This window comes from Mytilus trossulus, chromosome 10, assembly GCF_036588685.1.
Source record: "Mytilus trossulus isolate FHL-02 chromosome 10, PNRI_Mtr1.1.1.hap1, whole genome shotgun sequence".
Taxonomy (NCBI): Eukaryota; Metazoa; Mollusca; class Bivalvia; order Mytilida; family Mytilidae; genus Mytilus; species Mytilus trossulus.
In genome coordinates this window covers 48,712,285-48,727,492 of record NC_086382.1, presented here as the reverse complement: position 1 = coordinate 48,727,492, position 15,208 = coordinate 48,712,285, and the positions used below count along the sequence as shown (strand labels likewise).

The window sequence follows — 15,208 nt, the reverse complement described above, 5'->3', positions numbered from 1 at the left end:
TTGGTGTCTTTTTAAAACCTTTTCTGCGTAATAGTCACGTGATAATCAACTTTCGTTTTCCTGTTTCGTTTTGACTGCTGTGCTTCAAATTTATGTTAAAAAGATGAGATTAGTGTATCAAATACCAATGTGTATTGTATTATCAAGCATAGTTAATGCAAATGAATCAACAAAACTTCTCAAGAACAATCAAAAACACAAAGGACGATTAAAATATGAAATATTAAATCGTTTGACTAAAGCAAAGGAGCATTTAATTCAGTTACAATCCTTCAACAATTCCACAGATTTTGGTCACATTCCAATATATGATATATGTACAGCGTTTCTAAAAGAATTTGGACAAAATTCAGCAGATTTTATAAAATGTTCAGTGGAGAAAGCACGACCATTCAGATTTTGTGAAAGTTGTGTTAGGGAATACAAAAGAGCAATGACCACCTTTGAGGACATTCTTCAGGTAATGATACTACATTTGACAACTACTTAGGTTTATATCCTTCATTTAATAACAAGCCACACTTTGAAAATTTGACGCTGGTTATTGGACATTTACCTCTTTATGGTGAACTTGGTGAATCTATTCACTTGTCCATGTTGTCTAATACAATAAAACTCTCCAACTAGAAAAATTCTATTATTAAATGTTTATAAAAATACAAATGTTATTTTGATTGATTTTAAAATCTGTGAAAATAAAGTTGTTTTTGATGACATTTTTATCCCAATATCAAAGGAAAGTTATTCACACCGTCCAGGTAAATGAAATATTATAAAGTCTTTAACCCCGCCTCATTTTTGCGCCTCAGCCCTGTCCAAAATCAGGAGCCTTGCGCTTTTGTTAGTCTTGTATTATTTTTAATTTTAGTTGTTTGTGTACAATTTAGAGTTAAGTATTATGTTCATTATCACTGAACTAGTATATTTACATATTTGTTTGGGGGCCAGCTGAAAGACACCTCAGGGTGCAGGTATATATTACTGTATTGATGACCTGTTGGTGACCTTCTGCTGTTGTTTTTTCTATGATCGGTTTGTTGTATCTTTGACCCATTCCCCATTTTCATTCTCAATTTTAATCAGTATTCAAAACTTAATGTTTTATTCATATTTTTTTAAAAATTTTGAATTCATTGTAGGATGATGAGAAATGGAGTGGATGCAGAAATGTATTACTGAAAGCAGACCGGATACAGGTTTTAGATCAAGTTTATAATAATATAAAGAATGTTTGGGACCAAGCTTATTGTAATGGTAAGTATTTCATAATTGCTACTTAACTTTTTGTTTTTGATAAACAATTATATGTTATCCATGTTATCCTTCTAATATTATTTGGAAATGAAACAAGTAATTGCAATTTTAAATGAAGTTTTAAAGACGTCCGAAATTATTGCGTGCTTTTATTATTGGCCTTTTTGAAGAATGGAAAAAAATATGATATTAATTATTGCATTTTATGACAAGCTGCATTCAGATACATTAATAAAATATCAGACTGTGATTTCTTATTATAATCCAGTCACATTTTTCACATTAATAAAAAATTTGCAAAAATTTCTAAACTTACAGTATCTTTTTTTAGGAAATTTCAAAGAAGTGCTTGTCTGTTTTATGATCAATTTTTATTCAACCAGATGTTTACATTCAGTGAGACTTATATCATTTTTTGTCGAGCCTGCAACTTTTGTTGCAGAAAGCCCGACATAGGGATAGTGATCTGGCGGCGGCGGCGTTAGCTTACTTCTTAAAAGTTTATATTTTAGAAGCTGGAAGACCTGGATACTTCATACTTGGTATATAGATGCCTCATTTTATGAAGTTTCCGTCAGTCACATGTCCAATATCCTTGACCTCATTTTCATGGTTCAGTGACCACTTAAAAAAATGTTGAATTCTCTCTTATTATAAGTAATAGGATAACTTTATTTGGTATGTGTGTACCTTGCAAGGTCCTAATGCCCGTCAGACAGTTTTCACTTGACCTCAACCTCATTTCATGGATCAGTGAACAAGGTTAAGTTTTGGTGGTCAAGTCCATATCTCAGATACTATAAGCAATAGAGCTAGTATATTCAGTGTATGGAAGGACTGTAAGGTGTAAATGTCCAACTGGCAGGTGTCATCTGACCTTGACCTCATTTTCATGGTTCAGTGGTTATAGTTTAGTTTATGTGTTTTGGTCCGTTTTCTTACACTTTATGCAATAGGTCTACTATATTTGTTGTATAGAATGCTTGTAAGGTGTACATGTCTAGCGGGCAGATGTCATTTGACCTTGACCTCATTTTCATGGTTCAGTGGTTATAGTTTAGTTTTTGTGTTTTGGTCTGTTTTTCTTACACTTTATGCAGTAGGTCTACTATATTTGTTGTATGGAATGATTGTAAGATGTACATGTCTAGCGGGCAGATGTAATTTGACCTTGACCTCATTTTCATGGTTCAGTGGTTATAGTTAAGTTTTTAAGTTTTGGTCTTTTTATCTTATATTATATGCCAAAGGTCAACTATATTTGGTGTATGGAAATATTTTATGATCTATATGTCAGTCCCGCACGTTTTATTTGACCATGACCTTAATTTCACGGTTCATTGCACAGTGTTAAGTTTTTGTGTTTTGGTCTATTTTTTCTTAAACTATAAGTAATAGGTCAACTGTAGTTAATGTATGGAAGCATTGTTAGCTGTAAATGTCTCCTTGGCATAGTTCATCTGACCTTGACCTCATTTTCACGGTTCATTGGTCTTTGTTTAGCTATCTTGGTTAATGTTAAGTTTATGTGACAGTTGTAATAAAGCTTTACACTTAGGACTATCAAAAGAACATCAATGATTAGTAAAGAAGGCGAGACATTTCAGTGTGTGCACTCTTGTCTTGAAAGGGTGTACATTTCTTGTTTCATTTATGAAATCTGTCATTATGTTTAGTGGTTAAAAGAATCCTAGACTAGTAGAGTTATCAGGAATTTGGGCCAGAATTGGATAAAGAAAGTGATGCACTATAGATGGGAATGTGTTGTTTTTCTTTTTAATTAAGAATTGAATGCTTCTTTTTGTAACTTTATTGGGGTGTTAAAGCATTGACTGAAGTACATTTTGTATGAAGCACAGAAGCTTCGGTCAATGCTTTTACAACCCTACAAAAAGAAGCATTTAATACTTATTATTACTTTCTTTAGCTAGGATCATGAAAACATGATTTTTATCATGCAAGTTTTTATTTAATTTACCTGTGCACTTTATTTTGGGACATCGTGTCATCATGAATGATAAATTTTATTGTGTATAAAGTTGATTAAGGAATAACGCGAGATTGCAGTGTAGCCAATCAGAATAACCTGTTATAATGAAACGTACAGCTAATGTAATTATTTATGAATAAATCACTTAGAAAACAAAAAACAAAATATTTTAAAAGCTGGTTACTTTTCTGGAAAAAATATCAAAAGCTATAACAAAAATAACTAAAGGGAATTTAATCTTCTAATTCAGTAACCAATTTTTGTTTCTTAATCTACAGGATGTTTTCAATCAGGAAGTATCAGTGAAGACAAAAATGGAACAGTAACATTTCAGTACAGCACAATTTCTAACGCATTCAATGTGATATTCAAAAATATGACTAGATGTATCAAAATGCACTCCAATGTATCTTTGGACAAAGAGTCTCTTATGGTAAGTATGCCAACATCATTTTCTCTGATATTTTGCTTACTGCATTTCTTCACACGTAATTTAAAACAAATACTTAGTACTTGAAGTTCTGTTTACCTGCTTGTATATACATTTGTATTTGTAGATCTATTTCACAATTTTTTTATTGATATTATCTTTTAAAATAAAACAAAATAATGCCCAATTGCTTTGTTTTGTGCTTTAAACACTTTGAATGTGTCTCTAAATTTTGATCCTCCTCACTTCTTACAGTAAAACTCACATTCATTTACAATTACTTTTAACTGAGACAGGACAACATTTTATGAGGTAGAAAAAGTATGCTATACAAATGTACCAGAATAGATTCTAAAAAATGGACTTCATCACTTGTTAAAATGGGATAGTCAAAGAATAGAATTTCTATGATTTCAAACAAAGCAATTGAAAATCTTAATATATAAAAGAAGATGTGGTATGATTGCCAATGAGACAATTCCCCACAAAATACAATAATGACACAGCAATTAACAACTATAGGTCACCTTCAACAATGAGCAAAGCCCATACCTCATAGTAAGCCATAAAAGGTTCTTGAATGACAATATTAAACAATTCAAACGAGAAAACTAATTAATGTATAAAAAATGAACTAAAAACAAATACGTAACACATGAACAAATGATAACCAATGGATTACAGGCTCCTGACTTGGGACAGGCACATACATACAGAATGTTGCAGGGTTAAACATGTTAGCGGGATCCCAACCCTCCTCCTAACCAGGGACAGTGTTGTAACAGTACAACATAAGAACAAACTATAAAATCAGTTGAAAGAGGCTTAACTCATCAGATGGAAACAAATACAAGTGTACACATACATGTGAACCTCCCGACGGGAGTACCATAATCCTGCTTGCAGGGGTCTCCTCCAGTCCTCCTGTTCAGGAGAGAAAAATCCTGTGAATGAAATATTTCATGAATAAAATTTTCAGTCACAATTTTTTATAATTTCAGTACGTGGATCTGCTTTATTAAATTAAATCCAAATGATTTATTACATTTTGATTTTAAATAGTTAGGGAAAACTTAGAAGACGATTGAGGGGGGGGGGGGGGGGGGGGGGAGAGAACTGTCCCTCTTATAGAGTTTCATATATGATAAATGTTTTTTTTAACAAATATCACTCCAAAAACATTGGCTTGGCTTTTCTTCTTTCAAAATCCTGGACCTACACCTGGCATTGTATTTCGTTATTGAAGTGAAGATTTAACTATATCATGTATATATACAGAAGAAACATTCACTTTCATGCCTTGGATGGCATGGATAAATCTCTACAAAAGTTCTTTTGATTTCATTATAAATTAAAAACTGTTAGAAGATTGTATTATTATAATTTTGATTTATTGTTTTCAGGATGATATACACAATATAAGTATTATTAGTGCATGTGATGCATGTTCAGCTTTATATGATGACATGAACAGAGAGTTTAAAGATGCCATGAAGACCACTCAAAAAGAAGTCTGTATGGATTTAGTAGATATGGTAAGGTTTTAAAAGTAAAATTGAAATCTAAAAATGTAACCAAAACAAAATCTTATCCGATAAATAGGTCAACAGTCTTGGAGTTGTTTTTTTTTTAAATGTTTCAGTTATTACATTTTTGACTTGATTTGAAAGTCTAGCTCATTGAGTGTATTACTATGCACTGAATAATATAACATGAAATCAACGTTGAAATTTAAATTACCAAAGATTAAGACTATAATGACTTATACTGAATTGATACCTGGCAGTGCACATCATGTTTTAAGTTTTAATATATTCTTTTTCTGGAAAAAATATTTTGGAAAATGTTCTTTTTAATGATTTTCATAGAACTTAATAAATGCAACTTACATTGAAATATATATGTTAATGAACATAAAAAAATCCTTTCCAATAAATATGGCCAACAGTATTGGATTGTTTTTATACCCCCGCTTTAAAAAAGGGGGGGTAAACTGTTTTACCTCTGTCTGTCCTTCCGTCAGTCCGTCAGTCAGTGCGTCCGTCCCATGAATACTTTTCGTCGCATTTTTTTCAGGAACTACAATACAAGGATTTCTGAAATTTGGTTTCAGGATTTATATAAGTCAGCTATACAGTGTGATGTGTTTTTAGATTCATCACTCGACAACTTCCTGTTTACCGAACACTTGCATATTTTTACACTATTAATATTATCCACTTGTGGTGGGGGTATCATCAGTGAGCAGTAGCTCCCAGTTTCACTTGTTTTATCTAATTTATATAACATGAAATCAAAGTTTAATTTAAATTACATAAGATTTAGGCTATAAACAAATGTGGAACAGGATCTGCTTACCCTTCCAGAGCACCTTAGATCACCCCCAGTTTTTGGTGGGGTTCATGCTGTTTAGTCTTGCTTTCTATGTTGTGTCTTGTGTACTTTTATTTGTCTGTTTGCTGTTTTCTTTTTTAGCCATGGTGGTCAGTTTATTTTCGATTTATGAGTTTGACTGTCCCTTTGTTGTCTTTTGCCCCTCTTTTACATTTATATAAATGCACAAAGTGTATACTCTTAAATAAATTACATATGATGCTTAAATGGTGAATATCAAATAATGCAGATTAAGTTGCCACAATGGACTGCCTTGATCTTACCATAAGATTTGTTAGTCTTTTCTTGGTGGACCATCCAGCAAGTTTAGATGAGGAACAGAAATAAGAGCACTGCTTCTTCAATGTATTGGTTATTTTTGTTTTTGCTTAAGATCAAAATCTTATTTTTGGAAAAATTCAGAAATATGAATTAAACTTACCGAAATATTATACTTATATATAAATAACAGTTAAGATATATAGTCAAAAAATAATCTTTAAATACCTATTCATTTTACTAGATGTATAAATTAACATTAACATAATAATACAATGTTTACATTTTTCAGATGAATTACACCCGTATAGCGTGGGGTGTGAAGCTGAATTGCACAAAACACTACAAAACAAATGCAGGTGTGATTACTATAACAGCCCTTGTTGCCATAGGAACTATAAGCTTTTATGTTGTTGTAGGAGTGAAGGGAATTAGGGTGCAAAAAAAATTGATGATACGTGAGTAGTTTTTCATGAGGTTATCATTTACTTTTATTTATATTTATAGAAGACCTCTCTGTAATCTTGTGGAAATATTCCAATAAACAATACTATATCTGTTCCTGTGTGTGTGTGCATTTTAATGTTTTGGGAGGCAGCTTTCTGGATATGGAACCTACCCCTGTTCCTGTCGTTACATATTATTTATACCCTTTTTTCATCTGGAACAAATACTGAAATATTTCTTCAAATTGAAATAAACATACCCAATGTTTCTTCAATCTAAAACTTAATTCTATTACACATGATTATAAAGGAATTTGAATTCCATAACAGGACAATGTTAAAAGATGCCTGATAAGTAAGCCTTTCTATCAGATTACATAATAGTATGATATCTTATTACAGAGAAAAGAATGTCGGTTAGATCAGATGCCCCTTCCTATGGTGCCACAACAGAGCTTCATCAAGATGGATTAGATGATGGCAATGGACTAGAGAGACAACCATTATTCAGTTGATAGTTAGCTGTTTGTGTGATTATAGGATAGTTCTATGGTACTAAGACTTGTTTCAGTATATTGTAATGTTACTAGTTGAATGAATGAATGAATGAATGAACAAATTTATTTTCAAAAAGCATTTACATGTTGAATATCTATATATTTGTATGTAGTTTTTTGTTTGTGTGATAATGTGAAAGTTCCATGGTATTGGGACTTTTCCCATTTTTTTTTATACTACTAGTAGAATATCTATTTATTTAAAGCTAGTTTACACACACATATATAAATGTGCAATAAGCTTAAAGTCATATGAAGGTGCTTGTATAATATTGCTTGAACACATTACCAGTTTGAGGTTTTAAAAAAATCACTTCTATATATTACATTTAATAGGCATTTCATTCACTCATCAGGTTCCTTTATCAGAAAAGTACGATAATTTTAGTTTTCTCCTGTAATGTCCATAGTTGACTCTAACTCACACAAGATTAATGTATCATATTAACTATATTTAAAATGAAATTAATATAATTTGATGTAATCAGATGAAATTGCAGTTAGAAAAGTTAGCAGCTTTATAATAAATAATGTTTTTTATTTTTTTTATTTCCGGTATCTGAACAGTAGATTCATTTATTTATCACTGTACGATGACCTATAGTTGTTAATTTCTGTGTCATATTGGTCCATGTATAATATATAAATAAGGTTTTTGTATCCTACTAAAATTTGAACCTGAAACTTACCAGTCCAAAGAACAGAAACATTGTGGCAGGTGAACATATTTGATTAATTATCTTAATTATTTGTGCGTATTAATTCCCTGTCACCAAAGCATTTTATGACCAGTATGTACATGAGAACTTACAGGAGTTTGTCATCTATGGTTCTGTAGTTTACTTATAAAAAGCAGTGGTGATAAATGACAGTGATATTTAAGGGAAACTAATTCACTGATCTAGAATACAACATTTTATATTCATTGTTTAAGGGGGCTCGCAGGTATAAATCATTTATTTTTCTAATATAGGATTTCTCTCTTTTTTTTATATAAATAAACTTTATCCTATACCGAATAGAAAAATAAAATAAAAATATGGGGTCACAGTTCATTTAAGCTCACAATCTGCCACCCAAAGAAGCATACAATTTTGTTTGTCTTTTTTTTTCTGTTGAACTAATATAGAGGTAATATTGAAATAAAAAAAGAACTAAATTTATACAGAAATTGCTTAAATTTACAATTATTTAGTTTATGTACAGCTTATTTGAAAACAATAATAAAAAATTTTGGTCACCGATGAGTTAAAAAAGATATTTAAATTTTAATGCCATAAAATTTCATTTTTGCACCAAAGGTAGATAGTTTGGAGCTTTTTCAATGAAAATATCAGTTTTAATGTCATCTGGGGCCAACCAAATCGTTTTTTGGGTGTTGTTTTGGTACCATATCATTAAGTAATAACTAATAGTGTAATAGATAAAATTTGTAATGAAATACAAATGTTAAAGTTTTAGCTGATTTTTTTGTACCCATGAGCCTCCTTAAGTCTTAACATCACTATTTTTTTTTGTCTTGTCTAGAACAGTTCAGTTCCTAACCTATTTGACAATATCATATAGTGTACATTTGTTACAAAAATGACCATGCAGTTAATTTCTGTGCCTCTGAAAAATAATTTGTCATAATTTCAAAAATCAGTCTTCTTTCTCTTTTTCATAAGAATTTTAAAAGATGAATTGTATTTTTATGTTGGTGTATGCTTATCTGATGCATTATTAATGGACCTACTTATATGGTAAATGCGTATAGATTCCCCCTTTTTCAAGATTGTGATGTAGTGTTGGACATTTCATAGAAAGCTATCAGACATAATTATAACATATATTTCTGATTTGATCTCTTGATTATTTGGAAAACATTTGTTTGAATTTTTTGTTTTCGTAATTTTAATGGATATGTGTGGAAATAATGTATATAAGATTAAGAAAAGTGCCAAATCAGTATTAGATTGAAAATTGTATATTGAACTATGAATCATACTTGTGTTACTTAAAATATAGCTAGTGATCAAATTGTTAAGAATTTATGAAGTACAAAATAAAGTCAACATTCCTACTGAATTAGATGTGTTTCATCAGTGTTTTGAACTAACATGAGCAACAAAATGGGCGCTCACCGTGGAGCAGGATCTGTCCTTCCAGTGCACCTGAGTTCACTTCCAGTATTTGGTGGGATTTGTGTTGCTTAATAGTTTAAAGCTTTCTATGTTGTTTTTGTACTATTGTTTATCTGTTTTTCTTTTCCTTTTTAGCCATGGCGTTATCAATTTATTTTGGATTTATTACTTGGATGTCCTTATGGTATCTTTCGCCCCTCTCCTCAATAAATCTCCGTTCATAGATCAGACATCAACAACATTGCAAAAAACATAGTTTACCTGCGTTTTAATCAGACTGATCATTCAATACTTTCAATGCAAGTTTGCATCATCGTACAATTATACAATAGGACTTACAATCCTCATCTTGCAACACCTATCCATAGACAAAAGAAAAGGAAGACTACACAATTCGAGTACTGGGAGCTGTAACACCATATGGTTACAATGACTTAATTTAAGGTATAGCTTTACTATCTAGTCCTTCCTGAAGCTTGGTGCATGTTATTAACATTTTCAACTCTTCTTTTTGACGAAGACACATTGATGGCCTTCGTCATTATATATCACCTGCTCTCCACTATGTTTTTATTAATTGCCTTCCGACATTTGTACAAAAGCATCACATTTGCACGACGTTTTATTCGCTAAAACTTTTAAATCTTCATGCTCCGTACAATTGTGTTCTGAAACTACTTTATATTACACAACCATTTCAAACCAATACAAACTGACAGCTATAATCTTGATCATTGTTAGTCACAGAATTTTCAAACCAGTTCGCATAGATGAAAAGGAAAACAGACCTTTCTTATACATTCCTTTGCCAACAAAGGTCTCCATCCCATCAATTTGATCACAATCTTTATCGAAATAGATAACGGCTGTGAGGTAGTTAATACAAATTAAAATTAAACATATTACTGAACGTTTCTATGAATACGCATGCTAAATCAATCTTTCAAGACCAAAATGCTGCAATGCACCTATCCCACATCAATTCCAAATATGTTGGTGTCCCTAGTTAAAGTCTAATACAACATCGTTTTGGGTGAAAATAATATAACATAAACTGCGTCAAAAATGAATAAGCATTGCCATTTCACATGGACACTCAATATTTATCTCCATGACACTTAACAAAATGATAATCCTGGATATTAATAGATCTATTCTATTTGCCTATATATTCTATATTCTATATTACGTCCTCCTTGTCTTTAAATGTTACCTACATAATAAGACTTATCTCCGGATGTTAAATTACATAGCAAGACGGCGAATGCCACATGTGACGCATCATTTGATTACCCTTCTGGAGAACCTGATAAACATATTTTTGGTGGGTTCGTGTTGCTTATTCTTCAAGTTTTCTATGTAGGATTTTGTATACTGTTTTTTTTTGTCTTTTGGGGTTGTCAGTTTGTTTTCGACTAATGATCATGAGTTCTAGTGTCATTTGGTATATTTTTCCTCTTTTAATCAAATAAACCCACTTTGAATTTTTTGCCGATGAACTGTTTATATAGGGGAAGGGGGTGTACCCGCAACTGATTGGGAAACCTGTAACATAATCGCCCCTACAACGGTCGTTATATAATGTAAAGCTACGATTTTAGTTCAGGCTGATTTAGGCTTCTTAAATTGTGGATCAGCTGCACACTTATTAACAGACAGTGTTTGTAGTCCTAAGTAGATTTCATAAGTTATCGATCGAAAGTTATATTGCCTCATCTAAATTAATTGGACTTGTGAAGTAGTCTCGAGCGCTCGGCCAAACACATTTTGAGAACGATAACCGTACTAAGACTCAGCAGAATCTATATACTAGATTTGGTGTTCGAGTACATTCCCACAGCCAGTTTGAAGAAAATATCTATCATCAAACTATATATTTTTACGTAACAAATCCTTCGAACGACTGCAATATGCGTTTTTGTATATTTGTCATTTGAGTGTGCACTACAAATTATGAAGTTTTAATCCGTTCTTATTTAGCATAACAAGACATGCAAGCAAAATATATAAATAGTTGGGTAAAATGGTTTGTCGGTGGACTATAGATGGACTACTTAAGTAAGTCTATCTCTTTAGGCTATACCCTTGATTGCTCGGGTCTTGTTCATTTTACTTTATATGATATCATTTGGTATACTTTCTTTTTTATTTTAAAAATACTATATATTTCAAGAAATGGCCCATCCTGCAAAAAAATACACCAACACTAATATATATTCTTGTATATATTCAAATAATACAACATGTATCAACTTCCTGAGTTGATGGTGTACCAAAGATCGGTCCAACGGGAAATTGATTATAGTCCTTTTTATTGATTAAACTGTGATGGCTAGAGAACCTGTTGTATATTATGCAGTTGTAATGTGTTGTCCCTCAATGTCTAGAATAGTCTAAAACATAAGAAACTTAAATCTATTAGGTATAACAAAATATAATCACATTCCTTAAGAAAAATGTCAGCAAATCATACACCGAAAACTAAAACCTTATTTTTGGTTATAGCCCTGATTTGATTTCGCATAATCGATGTATGACAATTGAATAGCCGTATACTACTGATGTCCTTTTTACATATTAGAACTAACGGTTTCTACGTAAACCAGTTAAGTCAGTTTAATATGGACACTATTGCATATCACAACAATCGTTTTATTGTTATAAGATCAGATGAAATGATCTATACAAAAATGTAACGTTTTGATACCATTCCCTGATTTTCTGCAACACCAACACTGTTTAGCGTGAGTGTATATAAACTGTAATATGTATCGCCAGTTTTTCTCACATAAAACGGGATTCTTAATTGTGGAAATAGCACATGAATATTTCAGAGCATCAAGTTAAAATCTGACATTCCTTTATTTTCCCGGAACACTTTTATTGTTATTAATGACCTTCTCGGTGTTAAATTCATCTCTAAATTATCTTCTTTTTACTACTTTTAGGCTTGTGAGTTTTCTTGAAAGGTTTTTATGTGTTATTTGTCACTTGTAAAACAATTTTAAAGCAATTCTGCAATAGTGCAGTGACACACATAAACGAATAAATAACCTAAAAATGAAAACTTAATTGTACTCTAGAGGGCTGATGACATGAAATACAGTATGAACATATTTTGCTATAACAACATACTGGCTGATGAATTGGTTTATTAGAAATGAAAAAAATAACACTTATTGCCTAAAATTAACACCACTTTAATCGTTTTGATGTGTATGCATTAATAACACAAACAATATAAATACCTTAAGCTAATATTCATATGTAACTTTGCACACTTGCAAACAGTCTGAAATATCTCCTGAAAAAAAGCATGTTATTCTGTACGTTACTTTTATAACATGATGAATAAAAAGTAGTCACAAAAATACTGAACTCCGAGGAAAATTAAGATAGGAAAGTCCCTGGCTAATCAAATTGCGAAATCAAAAGCTCAATTACATCAAACGAATGAAAAAAAAACCTGTCATATTCCTGACTTGGTACATGCATTTTCTTATATAGAAATTAATGGATTGAACCTGGTTTCATAGCACTAAACATCTCTCTTGTACGAGAGTCGCATCAGATTCCTTTAAATTGACAACGATGCGTGAACCAAACACAGACGTAATGGTTAAAAAAGTCAAAATGTGTCACGATTTTATATTGCTTCATTATTCTATTGACGTTTTAAATTAATCCCATCTGTGGACCCATATCATCTGATGGTTTTATTTTGACAATTCATTCGTAATGATATGTGCTGTTGTTCTTTAAGAAGACAAAAAACATTCAACTATTCGTATTTTTTTTCATGTCACAGTTCATTTTTCGGTTCCTACAATATTCTAAAACAAGCAACATCATATTTTCTTCTATCATGAAATTTATTATTCACTTTGACTTAAAATTACGGCCATTCCGATACTAGACTTTGTCCGTTTTGACAATAATCGATACAGTGACCTATATACATATATATATTTACAAGTTTGTATCATTTAGACTGCAGTACACGTTTTCTCAGTGACACTCGAATTGTTTTATTTTTACTTTTTGGATTCGAGAGTTACTGATGGGCCTTTTGCGTCTGGCGTAAATTCAATAATTAATCCCGATATCTATGATGAATTTATGGAAGTAGATAAAGAAATAGACTGACCTTCGTCACACATTTTGCAGCATTCTTTGCACTCGTCCAGCGATGCAGCTGAAAATTAAAAAGAAAAATATAAAAATGAGTTTAACATGAAAGACAGCTGGTAAAATTAGTATAAACTTTGTCTTTTACACGTAGAATGTTTAATTATTTATCAACTCTCATTGTAACCTTTCAAATGAATTCTTTCACAAACTCAAATGATTATAGTCCTCTTGCTCATTTGATAGAAACAAATTTAGTAAACTGTGTATTTATCAAAACATTTTGGAATTTTAAGTCCTCAATGCTCTTCAACTTCGTACTTTATTTGGCCTTTTTTTCTTTTTTTTTAACTTTGTTTTGTATTCGATCGTCACTTGTGAATCTTTGGTTGACGAAACGCGCATTAGGCGCGAATACAAATTTCAATTCTAGTATCCAAGTTTATTTAAATGAGAAACCGTTAACTGCAGTACCAAGTAAAAGTTAAATTTCTTCAAGTCATCAATTTACCTGACATGAAATTTCATTACAGTGTTCCCAAGATCTTTGATTAATTAACTTGTAAGTATAGTGTAATGTATAATGTATAATATCTACTTACGTCTACAACCGGTTATACACACTCCGAGATCATATCCTGTTAATTAATATACAAAGATGCATATTTAACAATATAAAAATTACGACAAACAAAATAAAATCATACAATGCTATATAAATTGGTAATGTTTTTTTTTGTATATATAAAGACCCAATTAATAATCGACAAACCATTACGAATTATTTTTTATTTAATTATATTAATACTGTCCTTATTGTTGCTTAATCTTTTTTATTTTGTATTTTGTAATAATTACATTAGTGTATGTTTTATTATAATACGTTTTTCTGATTGGCTAACTACACATCACATGTTATTCCGTAAGCAATTGCATTAGACAATAACATTTATCATTCATGATGACACGAGGTTCCACAATAAAGTGCACAGGTGAATTAAATAAAACTGGATAAAAATCGTGTTTTCATGATCCTAGCTAAAAATGTAATTATAAGTATTGAATGCTTCTTTTTGTAACTTTATAGGGTTGTAAAAGCGTTGACCGTGCGTACATTTCATACAAAATGTACTTCGGTCAACGCTTTTACACCCCAATAAAACAAAAAGAAGCATTCAATTCTTAATTAACATACATACACAGTTATCTCATTCACTTTAATTTACAATATGCAATAGATTTTTTTGTAAAACCATCAGTTATGATAGAAGTTCAAGTTTTAAATCATACTTTTGATTTTTTTTTATCAATGAGATAATTATCCACCAGAGACTACAAACAGCAACTAAAGATCAACGTATGGTCTTCATAGGAGCAAACCAAAACCGTTTATGAATAGTTATCTATAAAAACCCTCATCCTGACAAAATGTAAAACAATTCAAACGAGAACACAATCAGCCATGTTTATGAACATAACAATAAACGGTAAACATATAGGATCAGCCATCTTTATTATGAACATAACAACAAACGGTAAACATATAGGATCAGCCATGTTTATGTACATAACAATAAACGGTAAACATATAGGATAGACAGCAACCATTAAGCACATATAACAGGCAT

General features: G+C 31.2%; 1 protein-coding gene and 1 long non-coding RNA gene across 2 annotated transcripts; one reads left to right on the top strand and one right to left on the bottom strand.

Moving 5' to 3' along the window:
- Positions 1-51: 51 nt before the first annotated feature.
- Positions 52-9,396, top strand: LOC134687535 (osteopetrosis-associated transmembrane protein 1-like). The gene is made up of 6 exons (XM_063547908.1): positions 52-460; positions 1,140-1,254; positions 3,523-3,677; positions 5,078-5,209; positions 6,619-6,784; positions 7,175-9,396. Exons 1-6 carry the CDS (start codon positions 104-106, stop codon positions 7,285-7,287), a joined length of 1,038 nt encoding a protein of 345 aa, XP_063403978.1. The 5' UTR covers positions 52-103; the 3' UTR covers positions 7,288-9,396.
- Positions 9,397-11,713: 2,317 nt separating this feature from the next.
- Positions 11,714-14,137, bottom strand: LOC134686303 (uncharacterized). The gene is made up of 4 exons (XR_010101589.1): positions 14,092-14,137; positions 13,600-13,647; positions 12,701-12,756; positions 11,714-11,845 (listed from the first exon to the last, which is right to left on the bottom strand). It is a non-coding gene; the product is annotated as an uncharacterized LOC134686303 (long non-coding RNA).
- Positions 14,138-15,208: the final 1,071 nt, after the last annotated feature.